Below are 13,137 nucleotides of genomic sequence, written 5' to 3'. Positions count from 1 at the left end.
TGGCAAGTTATTTTAAAATCTGTCCATACAAGGGAAAGTTACAGCCCGGACACGACAACCTATACTCTATGTCCTTATATGCAGCACTCCATTGTGAATAAACACTAAGTGTGACCTTGACCTTTGAGGTAGGGACACGAGTCTTGCATGCCACACATCGTCTTGGTATGTGGAACACATGTGGCAAGTTATTTTAAAATCTGTCAATACAAGGGAAAGTTACAGAGCCGGCCCGCCGGCCGGTGCAATTTTAATATGCCCACCTTTGGGGGCATAAAAAGAAATGTTAAAAGTAAATTTGCTGACTTTTGCATTTTAAAACTAATTCAAAATAAAATAAAATATATTACTGTGGCCAACAAGGGAAGCAACTCCCTGGGAATGCCCATGTACACATGGACATCATCAGAGTTGTCTGCCATAGTTGATCACCTTTACAAGGACTATGAATAATTGATTTCATTGATTTTCTTTGTCCATTCACATGTCATCTGGTTCATCATACAGTTGCAACATGGGAATAAACAAATTATATTAAAACAAATATGACTACACAGAAAGTATGTTAGGACCGGCCTCAATTGCTTTCCCTGGTGTGCCCAACATTGTCAGTATGCTGTGTTTGACCCTTGGGCTCGGTAATTAATCATGTAGTGAACATGATGAATAAGTATGTGAGTGCATGCATAGACCAGTTATGAAACCAACACTTGATGCATAATAACAGAATCTAAGTTTAGTGCAGATTGTTTGACTTTCTAGATAGCTTAGACATTTCGCCAAATGATCCATATATAACCTACAGCATACAATTTATCAACAAGCAAACATTTACAGCACCTGAAGAAAATTTATATCATCTTATCTTACCCACTTATCAATAAAACATACAGAAAAGTCAGAGATAATAAGTTGATATGAAATATTTTTGGCTACTTGGGTAATCGATAACAGTTCCTCTTCCAATGTGAAATGGTTTGAAAACCTTGATGTACATGAAATAAACAGGTAGTTGGACTATTTTATGCAAAAATATACCATACCTGTGCAGCTATTCCAAAATACCCTACTTTGAATTACTAGGGTGACCTTCACCTTTGAAGTGGAGACGTAAGTCTTGCAACATCACCATTACAGATGGAAATTTGTGTCTTATTTCAAAATTGCATGGTAACATGACAGACAACAACTGACAAACCATTTCAAGATCTCAGCTTTGCCTCGTTAGTTATTCAGGGCAACCTGTTCCAGGAAGAAAGCTCATTTGTTTATAATCTTAACAAGAGTGCAAAACTGTTACAAGATATGCATTTTAATGTTATGATTATTTTTTTTTAAAAGTAAGAGCATTTCAATGCTTATTATTCTTAAGTGTCTGGGGCGACTGGTTCATATCAAACTCACCTATACACATATTGTCCAAGTTTTGCGATGATTAGACAAAAGTCTTTGGGTTATAGAATGACATGTAAGAGACAACTGTCCACTACCCAGTGCAAGTGCATCCATAATACCTCCCCCATGTGTTATGTTATTGTAATAACAATGAACTGTATATGTTCAAATTAACAATAAATGTTCTGTTCTGTTCTATGACGGATGTACAGATAGGCAAAAACTGATTTTCAAAATAAAAAAGGCATTTTAAAAACACTCCTTTCCATGTACAATGTAGAGAATCTCTGCTATTAAACATGAAGTAATTTATCATTTTGAGGAGTATTTGGAATATTGATAAATCAATGTCGAGCTTGAAGTTATCAATTTTAAATATTCAAATATTCACTTATCATGTCTCACAAAGGGGGTAATGTGTGAATTCCGCTATCCATGGTAATCTGGTCACCTTTTATCACCAATACCATGCCAAACAAGATATAAAAATCCAACAAGGATTAAAGATTAAACAGGTCATCCCCGGACAGTCTAGATGTGAGGTCAAACAGTCATATGATTGCCATCACAGTAATTTAATTGAAATCAATATGCAAGAACATGCTAAAATAATCATAAAACCATACAGATAAACTTGCTGTGCAAAATGGTCATTTCCTAATTTAATATTCCCAAAAAAGAAGTCAAATACTTAACCATTATAAAGAAATTTCTAAACATACCATGCATAACAAATGGAATCTCTGGCAGTAACATTAGTAAGTAGTAAACAATCTACAAAGAAGGCAGAACAATAAAGCCCATGTAAACATGCATCTCACCATGATTTATATGCCCAGTTATCCCCGGTGATGAGAGAATGGCTAATGTTTGGCTACTCTAACACCTCCTGACAGCACGCAGGCCTGCCTTCTCTACACAACAGCCACTGTATCAGCAGGCCGCTGCTCATAACAGACACACTTCATCAATCTTTCAAATCCCTTGATGCATTCATATGTAAAACAGGCGTGAAATGAATTAATTTTTAAGTTCAAGCATACCACAGAACCAATAACCTGGTTAATGATAAACCATCTGATATAGTGGACTACAACCTATTTTAAGCTCAAACAGGCCATACTACAGAACCAATAGCCTGGTTAATGGTATACCATCTGATATAGTGGACTGCAACCTATTTTAAGCAAAATAATACATGTTATTCTTCATGACATCCTTCTGTGATAGTTACCAACAATCTTGCGACGATCATGTTGTCATTGATGATAAATGAAATAATGATGATGCTGTTGTTGCTGAACGAAGATAGGGAGGGAGGAAGTGAAAATGACAGCCGTAATGAATACAAAAGTAAGGCGTTTAAACAGGCTATTGAAAGCCGGTTTTGAGTACAAACAAAATTGCTTCCATCATAACACCAATAAATGATTCATACGTTGTATTCAAATATACCAGACAATCGATGTGAATATGCTAGCTGTTGCCAAGATTAATTGTTCCAGAACATGTAGAACAAAAATAGCAGACAGACGCTGCTAATCTCCCAGGAATATTTGGTTCTTTTGTCACAATTCATCAAGTCATACCAAGGCAGTGCAATGTTAAATTGTTCATGTTAAATAAACAGGTAGCATATCATAGAAACATTTCCAACTACGTTCACAAGGACAGCGTTATATGCAAACCTGGGAAACCTTACTTTTTACCAGTAGGTTGAGTCATGCTGACAACATTCAAAGCCAACATTCAAAGTGCTTCATTTCTCATTCACATGTATAGAAGCACCTGCTGTGATGAACATTCTGAGGATTTTTAAAGGTTTAACATCAAAATTGCTTCATTCTACCCAGATAAATTTATAACAAGAGATCTCATCTGAGTTCTTGTATTTCTATATACTTAATGAGCATAAGCAGTACTGTATAAAGCACACTGTGCATTACTGTATGTAGTGCATTACTGTATGTTTGTACAGTAACTCCAACAATGTTCATGACCTTGATAACTATGCATGTTCATGTTCATAAAATAACAATCATCTTAATGAACTACAGGGAGGAAAGATCCCGAAGGACCAGTTATCCAATGATTACTTCATTAAAAACAGGCTCCTGGAGTCCATTTTTCCAAATGTTTAGATAGAACCAATTACTTGCGGACATTTATTAGCTGTTCCAAAAGCATTCCAAGGCCAACAATCTCATTGTGGCACAGATTCAAAACAGGCCTACCTGTTGGCTGCAGAAATGTAATAAACAAGGAATATAACAATAATAGTTTTACAGCGTTTAAGAACCCCCCATAGAATTTATTGCATTCAAACAGATACAAAAATTAATAATATTTTGGTCTTACGGAAATTTACTTATTGACCTTGACCTGTAAATGTTAGAATAGTAAGAACATGAAAAAGTAATATTAAAGAGCTATTGTAACCTTACACAAGAATGAGACAAAATAAACATGTAGTTTGACGTGGCATCATGAAGCAATTTAGAATATTCCAAGCATAACATAAGGCCTACATCAGCTGATTTTCAGATATGGCTCTGGAAACACCCCAGTGGGACTATGAAATCTCACATTCATACCAGCACTAACATTGTGGAGCCCAAATCCTCCCATGAGTACAGAAAATGGAACATACATTGAGAGATACATAAACACACAGGCAACAACTAGTCTTTCATAGTAATAGCCTCATCAACAAGATAGTGCATAGCCACATAAACATAATTGTACATGACAGTAAACGGAAATTTTCTCAGCACCTTTCATTCCAGAGCTGCACAATCTGTCATACAGGCTTCAAAAGAGTGTAAAGCTCAGGACTGCATTTATTGCACAATTACCCATAACGACCAGTTAATTATATGACACCGGTAACTTTTGAGTACATCCAAGTTGGACTGAGACATCTAGAAACTAGTTATTCTGCAAATATTGGACACAACAGGTTGAATTCTTGAGATACTAGGGAAAAGCAGGGAATACTAAATCAATGGCTGCAATTTTATGGTAATCTTACAGCACACAGAATTGATTATCCATTGGCAGGACAGACAGCATTGTGGTCTACACAAAAGCCATCATTGGTAGAGAAAAAAACAAGATCCTGCTGCACAATGCTTCTTTCCTAGTATCATCCCATTACATAAGCATGTTTAATTACTATTTCCATGTCAAATTAATGAATTCCACAAGAGACAAGCTCAATTAGCTTAGAAGCAAAGATTACAACTCAGTATGCCTTTCACATATAGCAAATATCACTATCATAGCAGAAGCTCAGAATATAAACAAGAAAACAATACAAAACTCCGAAATAATTGACATCAAGATGGGTATAATCAATGCCAACAGAGATGCCACATAAACCCTGAACAATGCATTCCAGGAATGGCGCTAAGAGCCTGAAAGTGTGGCACAATCAGTCCTCCTCCCACTGGAATGCCATTCTATGGTGACATGTATTGCTAGGCACAGCAACCTGTTCCATGTTGCATGTACATACTATGTCACTTCCAACACATCAAGAGACAACCTCTGACTTATACCAAGTATTAAGTGTATAAGAGTTGGGTGTTACAAACATAATGTGTCTGTTTTCCAGAATGATCCTAGTTCTTTGCACCAACGCCCAATTCTTTTACTGGCAGTAGACAATTTTTAAAACCATTTATTGTTCTTTTTTTGCGCGGGAAGACATGTTAATGAACCAAGACCAAATCATACTATATTTTAGTGTGCAAAATGATATTGAGACAATTTTTTACTTAGAAAATTTTAATACCAAGACCTGGCTAGTAATGTGCTTGTTCTCAATCTGTTTTACTTGTATACATACATGTACAACATAAATACATTTGGTAAGCATTACTTAAACATGCCATCTTCATGCTAACCATCTATATTCAATGTTGATTAATACACTTATGTTGTAGTCATGTTTCAATTATAAATTAAAAATTCCATTATAAATTATGTGTACCTTAGCATTCAAAATCTGTGTTGGTAATTAAAACTTGATGATCACAGAGAAGCTTCGAATAGTGGTAAAAAAACCTAAAATTCAAAATCTTTTATGCGACTGTCTATTATTTGCATTTCATGTCTGCAAGGATATTAAATAGACTGTCAATCAAATTTTAAAGAAAATGTTCAATAGCTCCTTGCTACCAGAGATCAACAGTGATCAGGTGAAAAATGTCAATACTTCAGTATTGATAATATACATATGAGTATGGAGGTTAATTAGGTTTAGACGCTAATGATTTAAGTGTAAAATTAGTTGACAGAAGACTGATGCACTTTGTCAGATATCAAAATCAATGTAACACAATTATAAGCAAATTACTGAAGCATTTAATATAGACAAACTTTTTATAGAAAAATGTAACTCAAGCAATTTAAGTTAAATTTCTTAACAGGCCACAATCGAAAGAATGACAATCACACTTGAATTCAATGATATGGGAGAGATATCATACCTCATACCTGATAAATAAATCAGGAATCAAACCACATAAACTTGCCCTTTACCTGAAAACAAAAACTGCTCTTAACATTACCATTAGCATTAGTAGAAACATATTTATTAACTTTACATTGAAGTTCCATAAAAATAATTATAGAACTTTTTTTTTTAAATCTCTTCAACAATGTTTTTAAACAGGTGTAAGTACAGTGTATAATCATACAAATGGTTTTATTTTCTTAAGATAAGGGATATTAACTACAAAATGGTTGGGCCAAATATTTAGGATCACTATCAGAAAGCACAAATATTTGCTAATGAAGAACAAGGTGGTTGTAAGCTACTATTTGAATCTATGCCAATCTATCTGTGAGTCACTTTTGATTCACTGTCAGTTGCTAGTATATTTAACATTTACAGATTCTACATAAAAACAAGTACCTTAGTCAACATGACCATAATTATCATGTTGTACATGTACAATCAGTTATATTAATAATTAGACAGCAGTTCAACAAATGCCATTTGTGAAATGCATAGTTTTGTCTTAATCTAAATAAACTATCAAAGAACATCAGTCTACATAACGTTACAATAATTTTTAGTGTGTTTTGACATATCAGATAACAGTTTTTATCTCTAAAACTTTCTCTGATATTGTTCAGTCTTATCTATTACCATATCTTTAATAAACACGGGTTTGACATTGTTTATCTTACGAACTATTCCATAATTTTCAACAAAGAGAATACATAACACTGAACAATGAAGACAAAAGAGAGGACATTCAGCCATTTATAAAAAACAAAAGCTGACGCACCTCTGTCAACCCAAATCCTGTTTTACAACCTCTATGTTTAACAAAGCTTACAGAATTTGAATAAAAAAGATTCGCTTTCATTCTAACACTTGTCAACATGTTCAGGTACATGTTACTAGCAAAAACATTGCAGTATTAATGCCTTCTAATTGGGTCTCTTTTTTGATAAATTTTGTACACACTGTAGTAACATCACCATATTAAAACTAGAATGTGTTATAATACTATTAAAGCTTTATCAAAAAGGTATCAAGATTTATACTCATTATTTACTTTTGCTTATATTTTTTTATAAAAACGAAACAAAAATCAAGATATGATATGGGATCATCAATCTCAGTTTTATTAAATATCAATACACAATATATTTTACTGGACTATGTTGAAGAACATTTCCATCCTTGAGTAAACATTAAGTCAAAAATCAAACCAATTAAGGTAAACATTCCATGCCCATTTTCCAAAATGTTCAATGCAAACTTCTATAAACAAATTATTTTATTATCATAAATGCATGTTTAAAAATAGGTTTTCACAAACTTGTCATTTTCATTCCCCAATTGATAGTGTCACAATTAGATAGCACTTAAACCCTGAAGAAACCTGATGTATGTCTTGTATCTTAATTTAATTAAGTTGATTTCAAAAATTAGCCTGAAGCTGCATGTGCTTTGAGTGTAGTTAACGTATGTATTATAACATTACCTGCAAATGTATGGGAACTTTCTTCACTGGTGTTCTAGTAGCCATTCTGGGAAGTAAACAAAATGTCACCCAAAAACGAGGTCAGCACTTATTCTGTTATTCCGTACATGCAAATATTTAACAATAAAAGTTAATAGTAATCCCCACTATTAAGTATCATCGATTTCCAACTATGAGTATGAGCAGCACAAATCCAACATCCAAGGCACCAAAGATGCTACTGATTAAAACGTGTTACAAATGTGAAATGAGGTAGAAGTTTAAAGATCATAAAACATGGAACTGTCAAGTATACACATTCACACTGCTTGAATGAAATATCACAAACAATCCTGAGATGAATTACATATGAATGTACACAAATGCAATGCTGTCAAGCAATAGTCTTGCTTTTTTTCACCAGAAAATTGTAATATTGATTTTGCCGGCACAGCCCTGAAACAAGCGTCTGCAAAACAAATACGGAAGTGATTTGCGGTGTGGTATAAATCTTTACTACTTTTACACTGCTGGACGATCATACATGGCTGCTAATACATTTTGAGCTTGGGTGAAATATCATAAACCCGCAAAGAAAATAGATCCACTAAAAATCTACCATTTTTAACTTCAATTATCACAAGACATACTATCGATCAATTAGACATTTGGAAAGCACGTGCTTTTATCATTACATTCTGCAAAAAAATGGAGAAAATCCACAAAGCAGCAGATGCACAAATTAATGCACTCAAGTCTAAGACAAATATCGTGAGAAGACAAAAATCATATGCGCCTGGTAATATGAGTAATCTGGTTCCTAGCAACGAACAATTTATGAGTATTCTCCCAAAACATTTTAACGATCAGAGCTCACAAATGCTTACAATATATCGTCTAGACTAAATATCACGTACTGGACAAAATAAAATATTGATAAAACATAGATTTATAAACATTTTGATGTTAGAGTAAATTTATTTTCTACATATGATAATTAATAAGTTACCTATTTCAATATGGGGACGTTTTGCCTGCTTCCCAAACAAAAAAAAATAGTTCTAACAGCGTCGTCCATGTCGTCTTCGTCGCAGTAAGTCGTCGTCGTCATCACCATCATCATCATCATCATCATCATCATAATAATAATAAGACTAAAACATGCTTGAAAGTGCCCAGAACTGCGACTTGTTACCTTTTTAGCAGCATGTACAACACTAACAGGTTAATAACTAGTTATGGTTTGCTAATTTCATTTAATTAGTAACACAATAACTGGTTAACTAGGTAAGATTCGTGATATCATTTATCTATGTACTAAGAGCATTTTGGCTTCAAGCTTGTTACCTAGTTATGATTTGTGATTTATAATTTCCACTTAGTATAAAGTAAAATGATAACTTGTTAACTAGATAAAATTCGTGTTACCAGTTCCCTATAAATGCATTCAAGATTCAGGCACTAACGAATTCAACTTTGTAAGTAACATAATAACTGGTTAACTAGATAAAATTCGTGTTACCCGTTCCCTATAAATGCATTCCAGTTTCAGGCACTCATCTTTGAACAGGTTATCTAGTTATGGTTTGCGAATTCCACTTAGAGAGTAACTGGTTAACTAGATAAGATTCGTGTTACCACTTACTAAGTGAAATTCGCAAATATAAGTAGATAACTAGTTGTATAAATCTATTTATAGATAACTGGTAACACGAATCTTATCTAATGAACCAGTTCAATCATGTTCCTTACTAAGTGGAATTCGCAATTCATAACTAGATAAGCAGTTAAATTACTGCCAGAAGCCAGAAATGCATTCATAGACAAGTGGTTACACGAATCTTATCTAGTTAACCAGTTATTACGTTACTTATTAAGTGGAATTATAAAACCATAACTAGATAAGCTGCTAGTGTTGTACAGCATGAAAAGGAAACAGGTGAGTCTTCTTGGCCTGTTTTCAGTCTTATGATATATATATATATATCTTACCGAAAAGGTTTCGCGAATATATAAAATTAACTAGATAGTATCTAGGTATAGATAGTTATCGCGAAAATCAAGCGCTTTAAACGAAACAATTCGCAAACGTTAACAAGTTATGTTACGACAGTAATATGCCACCATACTTCACATAAGCTACCTTTCTTACAACAACTTTCATTACTATCCATTAATGCTAGCGTAAGTTATTGGGCGAAAACCAATGTTTGACGCCCGCACGCCACGCCCAACAACATCTCCTTTCTCACTACCTGGATTTCGTTGAAAACCTGGTTAAATAAACTGGTGTAAAGCACATTACATAACACGCCTGTATGTGCAGTTTTATTGGTATAACTTTATTCAGTGTAATGCTATTATCGATACGCTCGAGTGACATCGAACGTGAATAAGTTAAAAGAACAAACTGATTTTTTCAACTTGAAAAAATCACACACAAAAAATCCGTAGAGTCAGCACATTTTGTAAGCATTTAATTCTTAGAGATTTAATAATTTTAGGCAGTTTATGCAAAAAGTACGTTTTTGCCCCAAAACGTCTGATTCTAATTTCAACGTGCACTTCACACTTGAAAATGTTGTAAACATATAGTATAGTATAGCCTATAACAGAGGTAGAAGCGTGTTTATATTTGTTTAAATCTGCATAAAAATGTCTAAGGCAAAATTTGTTTTTACGTTATTTTTGCATAGAAATACAAAGACAATAGGGTTTTGTGCAGACTAAAATCCAGACACAGTATACAATGATTCTTTATGCTTGATATTTTATGAAATGGTATAAGCAATAGAAGGTATTTCATATTTTTTTAACATAAATTTAGCACCGGTAAATTTGTCACTTTAGCGTGACCTTAAATATTTTCGGTATACTGTACGATTTCATTCTGATAAAAAGTGGCGACGTAAGATGGCGTTGCGGCCAACCGTGCTGTTATGGCAGGCGCACAATAATTCATCCAAGAACCACAAACTGACCGTATAAGATATAAAATAAAGCATCAAAACCACATGCGGACGTCCAGACTTCCAAATACTGAGGGACATGGACTGTCACTTAATCCTTACAGAAGCCCAGCGTTCGGAAAGGGAGATCCTATGAGACCCAGTTTCCACTTACCTTCCACGATCCAGCATACACCATTGACATGATTGGTGAGACAGATGTTATCCTGTTGGACTTTTCCAAGGTTTACGCATAAGTGCCCCCAAACAACGCCTCATACAAAGTTATTTTTATGGAGTACGATACAACTTACACATTTGATTTAGCAGCTTCCTGGGGGGCCGTAGTCAATACGTGAACCTAGATGTTTGCACATGTACCAATGCAGGGGGACAAGTCAATCCGGGGTTCCGCAAAGTAGCGGCCGAGGTCCACTGAAGTTCCACCAGTATATTGATGATCTTCCAAACTACATCCGCCCTGAAGTAACAGCAAAAGTCGTTGCCAATGACTGCGTGCTCTACATATCGTCACAGGAAGTTTTAAGAAGATGCCGATCCTTCCTTCAACGTCACATTCAATGCCCCATGAAGACCAAGGAGCTATTCTATACTTCCTTGGTGAGGCCTCTGATGGAAACATCTCCAACATCTCTGAATGCAGAAGAACCACCATCGTCACACCCATGTTGAAGCAACTCCAGTGGCGGACCACTCTACGGGTGTAGAGCCCATGCAAGGGTAACATGACATCCATAGAACGCACTTCACGCTTATTAGCTCTGTTAGCTCGCCAACCTTGTCCCATTCGACAGAAACCTGTGTCCCCAGAAGTCATACTTTCCAGACGCCAGCCTCCCCAACCCATATTAAGCTGCCCCACCATCGACAGCTTCGAAAGGAAAGTGCAGACTGTCACCCTCCGCTAGACGCGATATGGGTGTTTAAACCGCACTGTTAACAAATGCTTTAAAACATAAACACTATACAAATCTCTTGCACAACACCATGCACTTGTACGAGTATACGACAGATGGTGTCTGTACAGTACTGGAAGAAGAACTTTGAAGAAGACATTTAGGATGTTGGTCTGCTATGACGTTGGTTTATAGTCGATACACATTTGAAGTGTCTGACGCATTTTTTGGTCGATATTTCGTAATATCTGTAAGTTGTAATGTCAGAACATTAACAAAGATAGACTGGTGTTTCAGTTGGTGATTTCACGTCACGGGTTATAACGTTATCGGATATTGGGCAACAACGTGTCCCATTCGTCGTGACGTCACGGGGTAGCACACTATCGGGTGTTGCGCAACATCGTGGTTTTCACTATCATTGGGGTTAGCGAGATGGGGATAATATCATGCAATCGGGTATTGCACAACTTATGACGACACGAAGATTAATAAAAGTATTGCCCAACCATGAACGTGTCTTATCCTTAACGACGTCACGGAGTATTATGGTAATCGGGTCAGGATTAACCAATGACGCGCCTTTTATTCGAGGAATCCGTAGTTAAATTAACGACGAGTTATAGCGCGAGTTATCGAATAAAGAGTTTGTCAGCATTCCAGAAGACCTCGGCGACCCCAATTTTACACGGACGTCGGAACGTAATCTCAAAATCAACAATATCATGACGGAAACCAAGTCCCCCCAGAAAATTGCTTACTTATGTAATACGTAAAATTCAACCAATAACCTCAGTATTCTACGTTCCATAGTTTACACAAATGATAATGAGGATAGAAAGTCCTCTTTATTGCAATCAGTCGAATGTGACGTCAAATCCCTACGTCGTAGCGTCGCTCGATAGTTCAGGCGCGCCGGCTAGGCTGGTAAATTGGGTAATTTAATCCGATTACGTTTTACCCCGTTACTTCATTAAGGATGGGATATCTTTTGGCGCATCCCCCATGCCAGATGAGTCACGCGCTGTGACGTAATACTTTCAATTTCTTTTATTAAACACTTAATGTAACAATAGTTATGAGATTTCAATAGATGAGTTCAATTAACATTAACTTTACAAAAATATTCCTTAAAAACAAAACAAAATAACCCTTAAAAGACGTGTTAGCAAAGGAACTTATTGACGTATGCAATGAATACAAATTACTGCGCGTCATGACGTCAGTAAACATCATCGCACGCGCTTTTTGGTGAAATGTACAAAACGCGCTTTCTTATGTATTTTCTTCACATAAAAATGTAATTTAAGGTATGCTAGAAAAAATATCTATCATGTGTGTCCGTTCCGGATAGAAAAATCCGACCCTCGGGCACGCTCGGCAAGCCTCGTTACCTGGCAACGCAGGTGCCCTCGGGTAGGATTTTTCTATCCGGAACGGGAACACATGACAGATATTATTAGCGCGGATCCTAGCAACCGCCAATGAATTGGCAACCGCAAAGGCTCCATTGAGGCTGGTGAATGATACAGTGGTCTGCAGTTTAATTTAACCTTGGTACTTGATATTCTGTTTTGATCTACTGGTAAGAGTAATCGATGGTCACCTCTGGTCCTCCGATCATTTGGGCGGAATCCAGAATCGACAAAGGCATACTTCATCTGATACAGCAGTACTTAATGTTACATGTATCTATGCATCATAGCTAGACGGTTTTACCGCAGTTCCTGCCTGTTCCTGGTGCTCTTAGTGATACATCCTGGGGTATTTTCATGTTACCACACAGTTTGTGACAAAAACTTCCCGTCTGCGCAGTATCTCCTATAGAGTGTCAGTGAATTTTTATCTTGGCAGGATTTGGGTGCCAATGTGAAGTCCTGTTTGCATGGATTT

The 13,137-nt window shown here is 35.8% G+C and overlaps 1 protein-coding gene across 5 annotated transcripts in view; it reads right to left on the bottom strand.

Moving 5' to 3' along the window:
- LOC128231326 (dihydropyrimidinase-like) overlaps positions 1 to 13,137 on the bottom strand; it is a 31,774-nt gene that overhangs the window by 16,565 nt on the left and 2,072 nt on the right. The window contains exon 1 of one of the 5 annotated variants that reach the window (XM_052943993.1): positions 7,401 to 7,855. The exons of 3 other annotated variants lie outside the window; for them this stretch is intronic. In XM_052943993.1, the coding sequence (XP_052799953.1) occupies positions 7,401 to 7,445 (45 nt within the window). In that variant the 5' untranslated portion in view covers positions 7,446 to 7,855. Of the gene's footprint in view, positions 1 to 2,216; positions 2,242 to 7,400; positions 7,856 to 13,137 lie in introns of those variants that run through there. One more of the 5 variants, XM_052943996.1, reaches the window with a different exon arrangement.

The sequence above is a fragment of the Mya arenaria genome, chromosome 4, assembly GCF_026914265.1.
Source record: "Mya arenaria isolate MELC-2E11 chromosome 4, ASM2691426v1".
Lineage (NCBI taxonomy): Eukaryota > Metazoa > Mollusca > Bivalvia > Myida > Myidae > Mya > Mya arenaria.
The sequence above is the reverse complement of the archived record's forward strand: the minus strand, read 5'-3'. Positions and strand labels throughout refer to the sequence as shown.